Genomic DNA, 13,105 nt, shown 5'->3' on the forward strand with positions numbered 1-13,105 from the left:
ATTACAATGCATTCATGTGATGACTATCAAAGAGTAAAGCAAGCACTGCTGAATAAAGTATGATTTCTCTTTTACGAAACGTTTTTTTTCATTTGGAATGCAGTTGGAGGTCAACCAATCAAAGAACTTGAGGACTGATCACGGGGTTCATGCTGTAGTCCCAAACGATAGCTGAGGATTCTGGGTAGTGTAGTGTCTTCTGCCGTCCAAAAACTCCGAAAAAATCTTTGTTTCTCCGAATCGAAGGGGGAAAATACAAAAGCATTGCACACAATTCAAACCAATCAATGTTGTGTAATTAACAAGGACAATTTGGTGTTTTTTAGTCGATGAGTAGTGCAGATATCACTGTAAAATCAATCGACAGTAAGGAGAATAGGCTACTTACTTCCGGGTGTAAAATTCTCCGTTATCCAATGGGAATGGACGCTCATAATACAAGACATGATCATTATCTTTTAAATAACGTTAACTAAAGGGAACAATCTACACACAGCTGAAGCTCTGGCCTTCCTTAAAAACAAACTAATTTAATAAAATTAACAGTTGCATTACACACAATGCACGTTGTAGAAATGCGTGTGTGCACCACGACAAAGGAGCCTCATTCACTTTACATTGGGGTTGTTTGCGTGGTGCCGACACGCAAATGTAACAAAGTTCGTGACTCCACCACGCATTGTGGTGTTAAGGAGTCGTGGTGGAGTCACGCATTCTGGTGAGATCAGGTTGTCTAAAAAGCACCCTTACTTATCTTTTTTTAATGATGTGGAGGACAGCTCCCTTCCTTTACAGAAGTGCTATTCTTTCATTGCCAGAACTATTTCGATATGACATTTGAGGAAAAAGGTCAGACAGGAGAAGAGTTATCATTAGCTAACATGAGAGGGACATCACTGAGGACTGATCATCGCGGCATGAAGTTCCTTTCATAATTAAGGGTTGCTGTTGAAGCTGTATGTATTCTACAGGGTAGGGTTTTTTAGTTGTTGCTCATGTTCTAGAAACAGGAAGTAAAAATAGCAACATGCATACAGCACCGTAAGGTAGAGTGGAGACAAGCAACATCCAGAATGAAAACACCCGGGCAGAGGGAGCCTATATGTAAACATCCTGTAACACTATGGAGGTGGTGGTGGAAGTTTTACTGAGAAATGGTAACATTTGAATGATTATTCATCACGGTTTCTCCTTTCTCCAATCACTGTAACAGCAAGTACTTTTTGAGAGACACATAATGCCATGAATACATTTTCTTTAAAATAATGAGGAGACATTGAATGAACCATACATGTGCAAACTGGTCGTCGAGAATCAAAGTATTTTTCTACATTATGTGTTCTGCTTGTAGCAACCAGAGTTAGTGTTTTCATGTTGATTCTTAAGTACTCAAAGCACGCAACTTCGTGGTTAAAAATGGACAAACTCCAGAGTCAATTTAAGTACAGAACATTTAATCATTTTTTTATATTAAATTGAAACCCTGATCTTCTTCTAAACTTGCCCAACGTGCCTTGTAAGTGTAAACCCTGGTGCTTCACTTAGTATGTCCCAGCTAACCACATACTTACACATTTAAACCGGCTTCCCTCAGAAATTGATGGCATTGAACATTATATACTGTAAGGCTGCACACAGCTGTATATCTCTTTAATCATACAAAAAGATATGTCCATATTTTTTTCTATTCTAAATTTTAAAAAATAGAAAATTAAATCTACATTTTAATAATTTTTTTAAGAAATAGGCCAAATCCTTTGAACGGGAAACCTGGAAAAAAAACTGATTGTGATTTGAATTGTTCTACTAAACCATTTTCCATTGACTTTCTTTTTAATCTTGCTGTCTCTAAAATGTAAATGTGATCTGTCAGATGACACCATTAGATTTTAAGGTTAAACCAAAGAAAAGAAAATATCAGTATAAATGTTTTGTACTGATATTTTCATAAATGTTGGTCTTGATTTGCCATCTTAAAATACTTATTTTCTTCTGAAGTTGGACAATCTCAATTCAATTTCCTGATATGCTATTTATGGCCATAAATGCATATTATGTTTGCTCAGAGATGAAAGTACCATTGTTTCATTATTCATGGGTGGTCCTGAACAATCTCTGCTCTAATTAGCTAACTCACATAAACTGCTGTGACACAGTTATTTGTATTTGGATCAATCATAAGTTACTGTAAGCAATGCTGACATATCACATATATTAATACACATGACAGCTAAGATCTTTAGTAATTACCAAAGGGAAACATATTTACACACAGCCCTGTCAAATAAATAAAGGAGTGGCTGCATTAAGCGCTATATTATTTACTCATATTTTGGTAAGTTTCACTGTGCCCGCCCCTCCCAGACTCTCCCCCAAGAGGCTGCCATTAATTCAGCACAGCCTTCTCAAAGCTTCATAAATGTTAATCAGATCCAAACATCATATTAGAATCTCTTCAGTGGCTTCCAAAGGGCTTGAAGGCATGCATGTATATGTGTATAGCTCCGAGGTATGTTTGTTTGTGTAAAAGTGTACGCTTAAGTTGCACGGCACTGTTACAACATGTGATCTTGTGATGACAGCTGGCCTATAATAACCCTGTCAGAATTAGAATCAGAATACAAGCTGGGACACATTATTTTTCCAGGAGTTTTTGAAAATAAATATTGGATGTCAAAACTAAGATCTAACATTGGCAAAGTTTTGAAATGTAAGGCAGTAAAAAAAGAAGCAAACATTCACATTTTTTTGAACTGTCTTCTACGTAAAACATGTCTCTTGAAGGAATATTTACTTTGTATTAATTTGTTTTTCAAATGTTTTATTTGTTAGTGATTGTTTTCTTTTCTGCATTCAAAATCTGCATTTAAGATCTAGTGTATTAGTTGTGATCTTTTTTGCAAAATCCCTGTAATCCCAGATCTGTGTTCGACCCACATAAATGTTGTTATTTCTATTCATACTGTTGATACATGTTTATTCTTATTTTATTCGTCTTATTCCCGTGTATATTCCATAAGTACTATCTGTGTCGTTCTCATGTGTTGCTGCTATCACACCTGAATGTCCCTACAGGGATCAATAAAGGTGAGGTCCATCTTATCTCATATTAATTGAACCTAGATTCACCCATGTCAACTGAAAAAAAGAATAATATCCATAATATGGATACAAATATACACATCACAATGTGTCCTTACCTTCAACACCACGCTCTGGTCAAAGTTGTAAGCACTGGGCCGCCCCTCCAGGGTGGAGAAAGCCACGTTTCCTCCGGTCAGGGGAGAGATATCACTGAACTCATCGGTACATAAAGCATTCCTCTCGTCACCTCCTGGGCGAATGTACTCCTTGTCATCCTTCCCATAGGTCTTCCTACAAGAGGCGCTGTAATGCTGGTAAGGTAACCAGGTCCCATTCTGCTCCGTGCGCTTGTAGATGGCAAAGCTCTCCGGCCGACTGGTGTAGAATTTCAATCGTATATAAGTTATCTCGAAAGCCTTCCCTGTAGAAAACAGATATGATTAGCTCTGAATGGCATCATTGAAAGAATTACTGGTGGAACGAGATCCATTGTAGCTACACAGTCGGATCAGAGGCTGGTTACGTGAGAGACAAATACTGGAGGGTGATAGTTTAGGCCCCAAAAAAAAGACATAATTGCATTATAGAAATAAGGAAAACAATGGGGGGTAGGCTTAATTTCCCATGCCTCTTTGCAGGGTAAATGAATGTCATTCCTGCAGGACTAGAAGAATCCCAAGGATTATTTTCTCATTATACCAACCATAATGGGCCCAGAAGTGGTGAAACATAGGTCAAAGGGAACGAGAATTGTAAGACAAAATAGGTCAATGAGTGCAAAATCACAGGGGAAATGCCAGTGTTGTCCAATCACTGGTTAGGATGTTGTCTGATGCAACATTTGAGATGCGACAGGAAAGGGATAGATCTAATCGATAGAAAAGTGATTTGTCAACCCACTAAAACTCTGAGGATTGCTTATAACTTAACATATCATTGATTGAATGATAGGTCAAAAATCGAAGGCAAGATTTTAGTCCACCGTACATTTGGTGCCTGGGGGAAAAAACGAAACTTTTCATGGATTTTTATTTCGCCAGAAACACTGATTTGACTTCAATCTGTTTAAAAGTAAAATTATTTCAGAGCACAATCTCATCTGGAAGAAGATCTTCAGTAAGCGAGGAGATATACCATATCCAGATTTGCATTTGAGTTGCTGTTAGGGGATTTAGCAGATCAAAATAGGTTTTGGTGTAATGGGTGTTGCATTGTTACTCGAAGAAATGTGAGCAAAGTCATTTTAAAGCTTCGAAATAAGTGAAGGGAAGAAACTCCCAGGTATATGTTTCATTAAATGAGAAATGCATCGTGCTATCTTTTCTGCATATTGCATACGCAGATGGCTTGAGTTAATGGGGGATTTTGCTTTATAATGTGGAAAACTGAAGAAGGAAAGCCATTGATTGCAACACAGCTGTTGTCCTTATTTGGTTTTGCAGGAATGTTGACTTCTTCTTCCCTAATCTCAGAGCAAACGAAGAATCGATGCTTCTCTGTTATCGAGTGGTGTCAATGTTTACTCACTGTGGGGTCGGACACTTCAAACAGTCATCTTGAAGCCACATTGGGGAGGCTTGCAGAGCTATACTTCCTGAATATAAACAGGCTCACAGAATGTGCCAAATGTTTTGCAGCTTTACGGCGGATTAACTGGGCAGACACAAGCTGAAGTCATATTGAGAACAGACTGAGGAGTAACATGTAGACATCCTCCTAACAGCCTTCTTCATCGCACTCTTGGGGATTTGTTTCTACATCATTAGCCACTAAGTCTCACCCGCTCTGCACATTCATCCATGGATGCCATCCACTGGTACATTCATAATGACATCTGTTGCTTTTCTCTGATAGTCAGAGCTCGGCCTTTCTGTCTCTCGTCTCTGCAGCGAGCTCTAATGGTATCGTTCCTTTAGGAGAGAACATTTAGCTTTCATTTACTCCCTGCGTGAGGTGAGCTCAGCCCTGCTGGCACTCAGGCAAAAACATAAAAGAGGCAGAAGATGAAGCATTTGTTGAATATCCCATGATGCAATGCAGACTAATTGCAGAGGGTATTTGTATGTTGTTATGCATAATGTTTAATGATTCGTGACTCATCCACCTTCAGGAGTGCATTCTTAATATATTCATTAGGGTTTATGTGCGAAGGGAAGGCTGTTGAATCGAAACCAAGACAAGTAACACATAATGTCTATAGATCACCTTCCTAGGTGTGACTTTACAGGGCTGATCGAGAATCGTGTAGCATCACAAATACAATCAAAGCTGTTCACGGTGCGCACTAATAAAAGGACTATTTGGACACAGAGATAAAGAGTAAAGACTATGAGCTGAGGACGTACAGCGTCTGACCCTACGCCCAGGCACTAATGTCAACTCAACACAGCTGCCAAACACTAAACTCACCACAAGTACTAGACTCAATATTTACAATCTGTTTACTCGCAGATGTTCGTGTTCAGCAAATGCACAGATGAGTGTATTTATCAGCTAATCACGTTAACATGCAATAGAGTCGACAAGCCTCTTACAGAGAAATGTGTCGCAAATGCGCGCAAATAATTTGAGAGCCTCCTGCCAACTGTGGCAGACTTTTATCATTCTTTTACTTCTGAGACAGGATGTTGTCTGTCTTTGACGGCACTGAATGAGAACCAGCTGCAGAACTCTGTGTGCTGTGTGTGTGTATCTCACCAAGTCTTTATTTGTGGGATAAACCTGACCCCAATTCCGTACCACCAAACCGCCCAGCATTTTCTTCTTTCTCCCCCCCTTCTTGCTCATTATGTTTTGTTTACTCCCCTTGAAGCAGCCCAGCTCCCCCTCTCTTTCTACTCTTCCACAGACCCACTCTGACCGGGCTGCAATATATGTCCCTGCATCCCACCGCTGTGTTTATCATCCCAGCTTTCGCCTGTATTCCCTTTCAGAGAGAGCTTGTTTTGTTTGGAGAGGCAAAAGAAAACAGTAATGTTGGAGTAACCCCCCACCGGCAACCCAGATGGATCACAGAGCTTTTATACCGACCGAAAAGATGCCACACATCCGACATTCAGGGATGTCCAGTTACATAAGATGTTTTATGAAAACATAATCTTCGCTCTTTTTCTGAAATTATTCAAAGGCGCCAGGTTTAGAGAAACACATGTTTTGGAGTAGAACAGAGGGAGCAAAGGTCAGTTCAGTCTGAGGGAGACAGACATGTGGGTGTTGGGATTGCCTGAAGAATAACAGCCCTGCAGACAACCGGGAAAATACCTCTGCAAAAGTAACATTGGCTGCTTTCTCCAGGAAAAGATCTAGCCTGAGAATATAAACAGCAAAGCCTTTATAGCCTGGCATCTACTTGCTATTGGAAATTAATATGTTCTATTTGATGGAGCGACTTCTGGCCTTCTGAGCATGTGATATAACAGTTCATTTTCAACTTGTGTCGTCATTTTGTCCCTGTTTCTTGTTTCTTTGAAGAAAAGCTCTTTTATGGGGGTCTCCTCCCTACAAAGGGGGGGGGGGGAGGGAGGACATTTGACCTGTCATGGAAATGTCTAGTTTGGACAGAGTCTTCACTGACTGATTGATGGATGTCCAAACACACCTTATCTTTAAGCTAGTTTGAAACTTTGCTGAAAAGGTGTAAAAAGTACTCAGATCTTGTACTTAAGTTAAAGTAGAAATACCAGAGTGTATGAATTCTCTGTCACAAGCAAAAGCAGAAAAGCATTAGCATCTAAATATACTTAAAGTCAGACCCGGCGCGGCGGCTCCGTGGGAGGGCCAGACCCTCCCATTTGACATTCCTGCCCTCCCCCAATAAACACGTTTGTTTTATTATAAATAAACTGTGAACTTTAATGCTACGGTGTTTGTGATGTCAGATAGTAACTACAACACAAATCGTAGGCTACGTCAAATAAATTCATGTGTCTTTTGTGATTTGTGATTCGTCCACATTTAGACCAATCACAGCGTCACACTACTCTGCCTATTCTGGATTTGTTTTTTATTATGCATTCTATAGACTCCCATTTCTGTTTTAAATTACAAAATGGACATCAGAAATTGGCTTTATTACAAATAAATCGCGATGAGAGAACTGCAGCCGATGGTGCTGCTGGCGACCCCGCACCTGCCGTTTCAGCAGCACGCCGTAATGTTATATCTTGACCTCGGCAAACCCTAGGGCTGAGTTACGCAAGTACGCACTGCATAATGTGGTGTCGCCGTCGCTCTGTATTACTAGGTCTGCTGCTCCGGTCAACGGTTACCCAAGTTTAAGGCCCAAGCAAAGCTGTTGCTGTTATGTTTTCTTTTTATTTCAAATGTGTGCCTTGCTCATGAGCACACAATCTTTCAAAAGTGGTTTCTATGTTGCCCTTTATTTGTGTATTGATTTGCGATAGGTGTGTGTCTTTACGCAATGCTGTTGGCCATGCTGTTTGATACGATCTATATTGTGCCACTGGGCACATGACGGTTTTGTGTGCCCTCCCATGAAAATCATATGCCCTCTGTAGATTTGTTCTGGCGCCGGGTCTGCTTGAAGTACCAACAGTAAAAGTACTCATTCTGCAGATTGGCCCATTTCAGAGTAATATCTGATGCTATTCTTATAATCATTGATGCATTAGAGAGTGATCAAAGCTGGTAAAGGGACGGCTAATTATATTCTTTCACACACACATACGGGTATTGGGCCGAAGGCGACACCGTACTTCTGGTATCCGCCATTTTACGCGAGGTGCAAGCAGGCCGAGGGTTTAACCGTACACCGTCTAGGTGTTGCTAAGCTTCCTGTACTGAATATCATAGTCTATTGCCTTAATCAATATCTAGTCAACTCTAAAATACCACATATATGCAATAGCATGATAATATTATTGTGACAAGTGGGGTATTCACCTGGTGTTTCCAGAAATTAGACGTAGATGCAGCCAAAATCGACGAAGGCCACTTTCAAGGTTAGTTTTTGCATACATCTGCAGGCAGTCTGTAAGGGCAATCCGACAACCCACACAGCTCTAGTTTACGCTGGTAACGACCTAGAGCACACCCCTCAAGTCCAGAGATGTAAACCGAAGACATGCAGCGATTTCTTCGGTCGTTAAATCAGAAAAAAAACTAGTGCGCTCTGCCTGGCTACGTTAGCTAGCTGTTTATATTAGCACCTCCAGGATATTTGCACCTCCAGGAAAATGGCGTATTTATATATATATATGGCGCGCGTTGCATTGTGGGTAGCTCGTGACGTCACTGTGTGTGAAAGACACTGCAAAGTAGCTTGTGGATTTACTCCAGGTGTAACTAAAGTCTTATTTATGATTATATTTCACATCATTATTTCAGATCTGTACAGTAATTTAAGATACAATATAAATCTGGTGGAGTGAAAGTACATTATCTACCTCTGAATTGTAGTACTTTATACCACTGCTTTGTTGTTGTGGTTCACTCTCACCGCTTTCAAAGCGTTGTTTTTAGCTAAAAGTGCTCACAGTAGTATGCACCTTAAACAGCTGGCAGGGCCGGCAGGAGCTAGCTTAGCAGCTAATGTTACTAAGCTGCTAACGTTACTATGGTTTAACGGTAGCAGCTAAACTAAATGCTAGACAGCTAATTCCTTTGGGAATTGGAATAAATAAAGTAAAACAAAGCTAAAAGACAGTGAATGGACTTACATGCGCCACTTTGCCAAAAACAGGACTCAAATGCGTGTTGCTCGGAAAATGCTGGTTGTGCACACTAGCAGTTGTTAGCTTGCAGTGGGCCTTATCAATGTTTATTTGCAGTGCTGTGTAGTTTTAAGCTTATTTACGCTTCTCCCAAGTGGCCAAAACCCATCATTACAGGTTACATGTGACATTCAAATTCAATTAAAAATCCTTTTGGATTGCATTTTATTTAAAATACCAAATAGGAAAGCTTTCAATCCAACCTTTAAATTCAACATCTTCCCATATGTAGTTTATCTAATTTGTGGCTGAATTGGAGATGATGCAGAGAAATTATGAAAATACATCCTTCCATGAGTAATTATCCTGCAGCCTAAAACACAATGGAATCCATCCCAGCACACATTGGACAAATCCGACTCACTATCATCACACTATGGGAACGTTTAGTTGAAACCCATAGATTTACTAGAAATAACTGGAAGTATTGTTTCCAAATGATACGTTTCTCACAGGTACCTGAACATGCCGTGTCAGCAATTTATTTTAAACGAGTTGTCTAGGCTACATTTCCACACAGTTAGGCTACATAACTTTGAGGAAATCGAAATAATGTACAGTAAAATATAGTAATAGCTCATTTGAATACTGGCAGGGTTCAAATGCATTTATAGAATTGTTTGCCATTTTGGATAATATGTTTGAATTCCCTCTTTTGGGTGAGATAATATGTATACAACCTGAAGGCAGCCTGAACATAATAAATGATTAATTTGTCTGTAAGTCCCTGTTGAGTTCTCATATTGGTAATGTATTATACAGTATTGTTCTGTTATAGTGAACACTGAAGGAGGAACAAATAAATGCACAGGAAATAATGTGTTTAACCTGTAACTGCCAATTCATGTTTAAAGAGTCACATTTATAAGATTAAGTCTTTTTTTTTTTAAAGGAATTACCGTATCCGTATTCATTCGGTTACAAGGTGGGCCTTAAGTGATATTCTTCACACACACACACACACACACACACACACACACACACACACACACACACACACACACACACACACACACACACACACACACACACACACACACACACACACACACACACACACACACACACACACACACACACACACACACACACACACACACACACACACACACACACACACACACACACACACACACACACACACACACACACACACACACACACACACACACACACACACACACACACACACACACACACACAGTATGGTAATGGGATAATGAGGCTAACGGCTCAGGCTGGTCTCATGAAATGTTGTGAAATGAGGAATGTCTTCAAATGCAAATATGTACACATTGTACAATAAGCGTGTCAAATGCATTTTCTCCAAGGAAAAGAGTATGTCAAGGAAGCAATCCTAAAAATGTGTATTATTAACACAGGGATAATGCAGCGTGGTAAAAATTATTTTACATTTGCTTTTTAATGTGAAAATCCCAATTTAGTTCCAGGTAACGTAAAGTTGAATGATTTAAGCCTTTTCCCAAGACTTAACCCTGACCACAATCATATCTTACTGTAAAAAGCATGAACACAGCCTAAACCTGTCTTTGTATTAACAAAGGATGGTTGGCCTAAAATGTGTTACGTGCATTGAGTATATGAGTAGCTGTAAGTAAAGCTCTAAACAAAAATACAAGTGTTAAAATTGAACAACTGCCAGAGCTCCTGCTGGAGAAACATGTTTACATAATTTGTGCCAGCAAGTAATTTCAATTTAACTTATTTTTCACAAAAATATCAAATGAAACCGCAATTATGATCCACTTAGTTTCCCAAATTCATTAAGCAAATGTTCATACACTTGCTCAACAATGCTCAATGCATGTGTGCCCTTAACTGCATCATAAGTTATATTGATTAAAATCACTGCAAATGGACAAGGCAAAAACAAAGGCTTTCTCACTTGGTGTAGGAGTTGCATACTTTGTTTAGTATGATCCCCTCAAGGCAAGTCGTTTTTTATTTTGTAGATACTTAAACGTTTTGACAGGACCAGTATTCACTATAGGCCTTTGACTATGTTTCAAAACACCAACATGTAATCTTTGTTTAACACACATCTCTAAAGGGATTTCTCCATGAACATTTTAAAGTAAAGGGGAACATTTGCATAATTGTAAGTGACAGAAAACCTGCTGACCAAACCCTTGACTATGCAAAGAGGACTCTTGATGGGGGGGGGGTATCATAAAATATACCTCCCTGGAAAGTATAAGTTTATCTTTTTTAATTCCATTTTTATGTAAATTCCTGACTAACCTTAGTTGATCCTCCTTTCCTTATCGTAGTCTTATTCCTGCCAAACTTGGGGCTTTACTCGAGTCCAGGTTATCTGCTGCATATTTCCTGGAATTTCTCCGAAAATATTAAGTGGCTTATGTTTTTTCTACAATCAGTTGTTCAGTATGTTTGTTTTGGCAAGGTTAAACATTAAATGAGCCTCCAGCAGAAGATTGTTGTTATCTTTTGTATGGAATGTTGTGGATTTAAGATAAAATAGTTACGTAAAGGTTTATTTCTGGCCTAGGCCAAATCAGAAACATCTTTCAATGTGTGGTGGCTGCATTTGACTTGTCCTGGCCCAAATCACACGCAAGAAAAAAGCCTTATCAAGTTGAGTTGTGACTGTTTGGTGTCAGCCAGATTCAGATGGCCTCATCACCAATACTCCATGGTAGTACGTGAGCTGAATGTAAACTTGGGCCAGCACTGAACCATCACTCTGGTTGCTATCTCGGCATGTCAGATGCAAGCGTGTGTCATCCTCATCCACTTTAAATCCCACCAAATTCTCAGACATGCCCTTGTGGTTATGTGCTCACAAATACTCCAAGTCTAAGCCATGTCTGGCCCAAAGTCTGTTTTATGAAGACAGCACAAAGCTGGAACTGAATAATACAAATCATGTGTTATTGAGCACGGCTGTTTCATATTAAAGATGTCCCCATCGATGGACTTGCAGTACAAAGGGTGATATATCAAGATACTTACTGCACCACATGAAAAGGGCTGAAACCTCAACTTAACTTGTGCAAGGACAACTAACATGCATTGATCTGAAATCCTATCACCAGATTCTAACACTGGAAACAGTCTGCATTGGAGCGCTAAATCTATTACTTATATTCATATTCTATTCAGTGCTCATGAAACGCTTTCAAGCACTTTGAAAAGGAAATAGGACATTATATACAACATTATAGGACCATAATTGAACCCTGAGGACTCACAGGCATGACCTAGTTCACTCAGCCTGGCAGCAAACTGCACTGGGAAGCAAAACCTAAGGATTCTGCGGTCAGACTACACTAAGGGTGTACTGCTGTTATGCTCTTACCGAGGTGTAGGGTGATGTTGACAGAATTAGGGTGCTGGACACCATAAAACATGGACTGGCTCTGCCACCAGGTGCGCTCCTTATCCATGTGGAAGTCTGTGAGGAGGCTGGCGTTGTGGCTCAGTTCTGGATCTGACGCGTCACAGTGGTGGCAAGAGCGCGTGGAGCCGGTCTGCATGCAGTAGTCCTCAGGTGGGGAACCACACACATTGGACACCACCACTGTGCGGTTGAAGGCAATGTTCTCAAACTTGGGCATGCAGTGGCTCGGGGCCCCCTCCTCATCCAAGCAGGAGTCCATTGCGGCCCAAACAAAGAGGTGGCAGTGAAGATGAAGAGAGAGAAGAAGGGCAAGGAGAAAAGAGTTCACAGCAAAATATGTCTCCATGTTTAAAGTTATATGTATACTTCACAACTTCATAAAACCACATGCAAAGACGCATCCATGAAGACCCTGACTTGAGAGAAGTAATCCAACAACAAAAATTAAGTCCAGTGTGAGAGCTTTGTTTCTCTGTTTGCTGTGTCTCTGGTGAGTCTCCAACATATGTTCTCCCTCTGTGGAGAGGAATGAAGTTGGTGCAGGAACTCCTTTCATGAGGGTCAGCATGAGACAGACAGAGGAGGAACAGGAGTGGGGGCTGGAGGTTCCAAATTCCATGAAAACTTCTCCACCTGCTGGTTAACACAAGTAACATACCAGTATTAGCTTCAGATGTAAAGCAGGCTCTGAAATAATAATCTTTGACAGGAAAAACACACTCTCTAACATATTTAAATAACACTGCAGTGAGGTTGTTGCACCTCTGGGCATTGCGGTAGTGAAGCACCCGCATTCACTGCTTACAGGAACGCACAATATCGTCGATATGGTGATAAATGTACTTGGCAGTTGGCCCTGCAGCAGGACGTTCGGGTAAATGCTGACTAGTGATTCACAGAGAGAGAC

The 13,105-nt window shown here is 40.2% G+C and overlaps 1 protein-coding gene across 1 annotated transcript in view; it reads right to left on the bottom strand.

Annotated features, from left to right (window-relative positions):
- lamc3 (laminin, gamma 3) overlaps positions 1 to 12,706 on the bottom strand; it is a 146,308-nt gene extending 133,602 nt beyond the window's left edge. The window contains exons 1-2 of the mRNA XM_034096525.2: positions 12,157 to 12,706; positions 3,201 to 3,505 (exon numbers count right to left, since the gene is read on the bottom strand). Coding sequence (XP_033952416.1) covers positions 3,201 to 3,505; positions 12,157 to 12,544 — 693 coding nt within the window. The 5' untranslated portion in view covers positions 12,545 to 12,706. The remainder of the gene's footprint in view (positions 1 to 3,200; positions 3,506 to 12,156) is intronic.
- Positions 12,707 to 13,105: the final 399 nt, after the last annotated feature.

This window comes from Pseudochaenichthys georgianus, chromosome 12 (assembly GCF_902827115.2).
Source record: "Pseudochaenichthys georgianus chromosome 12, fPseGeo1.2, whole genome shotgun sequence".
In the NCBI taxonomy this organism is placed as follows: Eukaryota; Metazoa; Chordata; class Actinopteri; order Perciformes; family Channichthyidae; genus Pseudochaenichthys; species Pseudochaenichthys georgianus.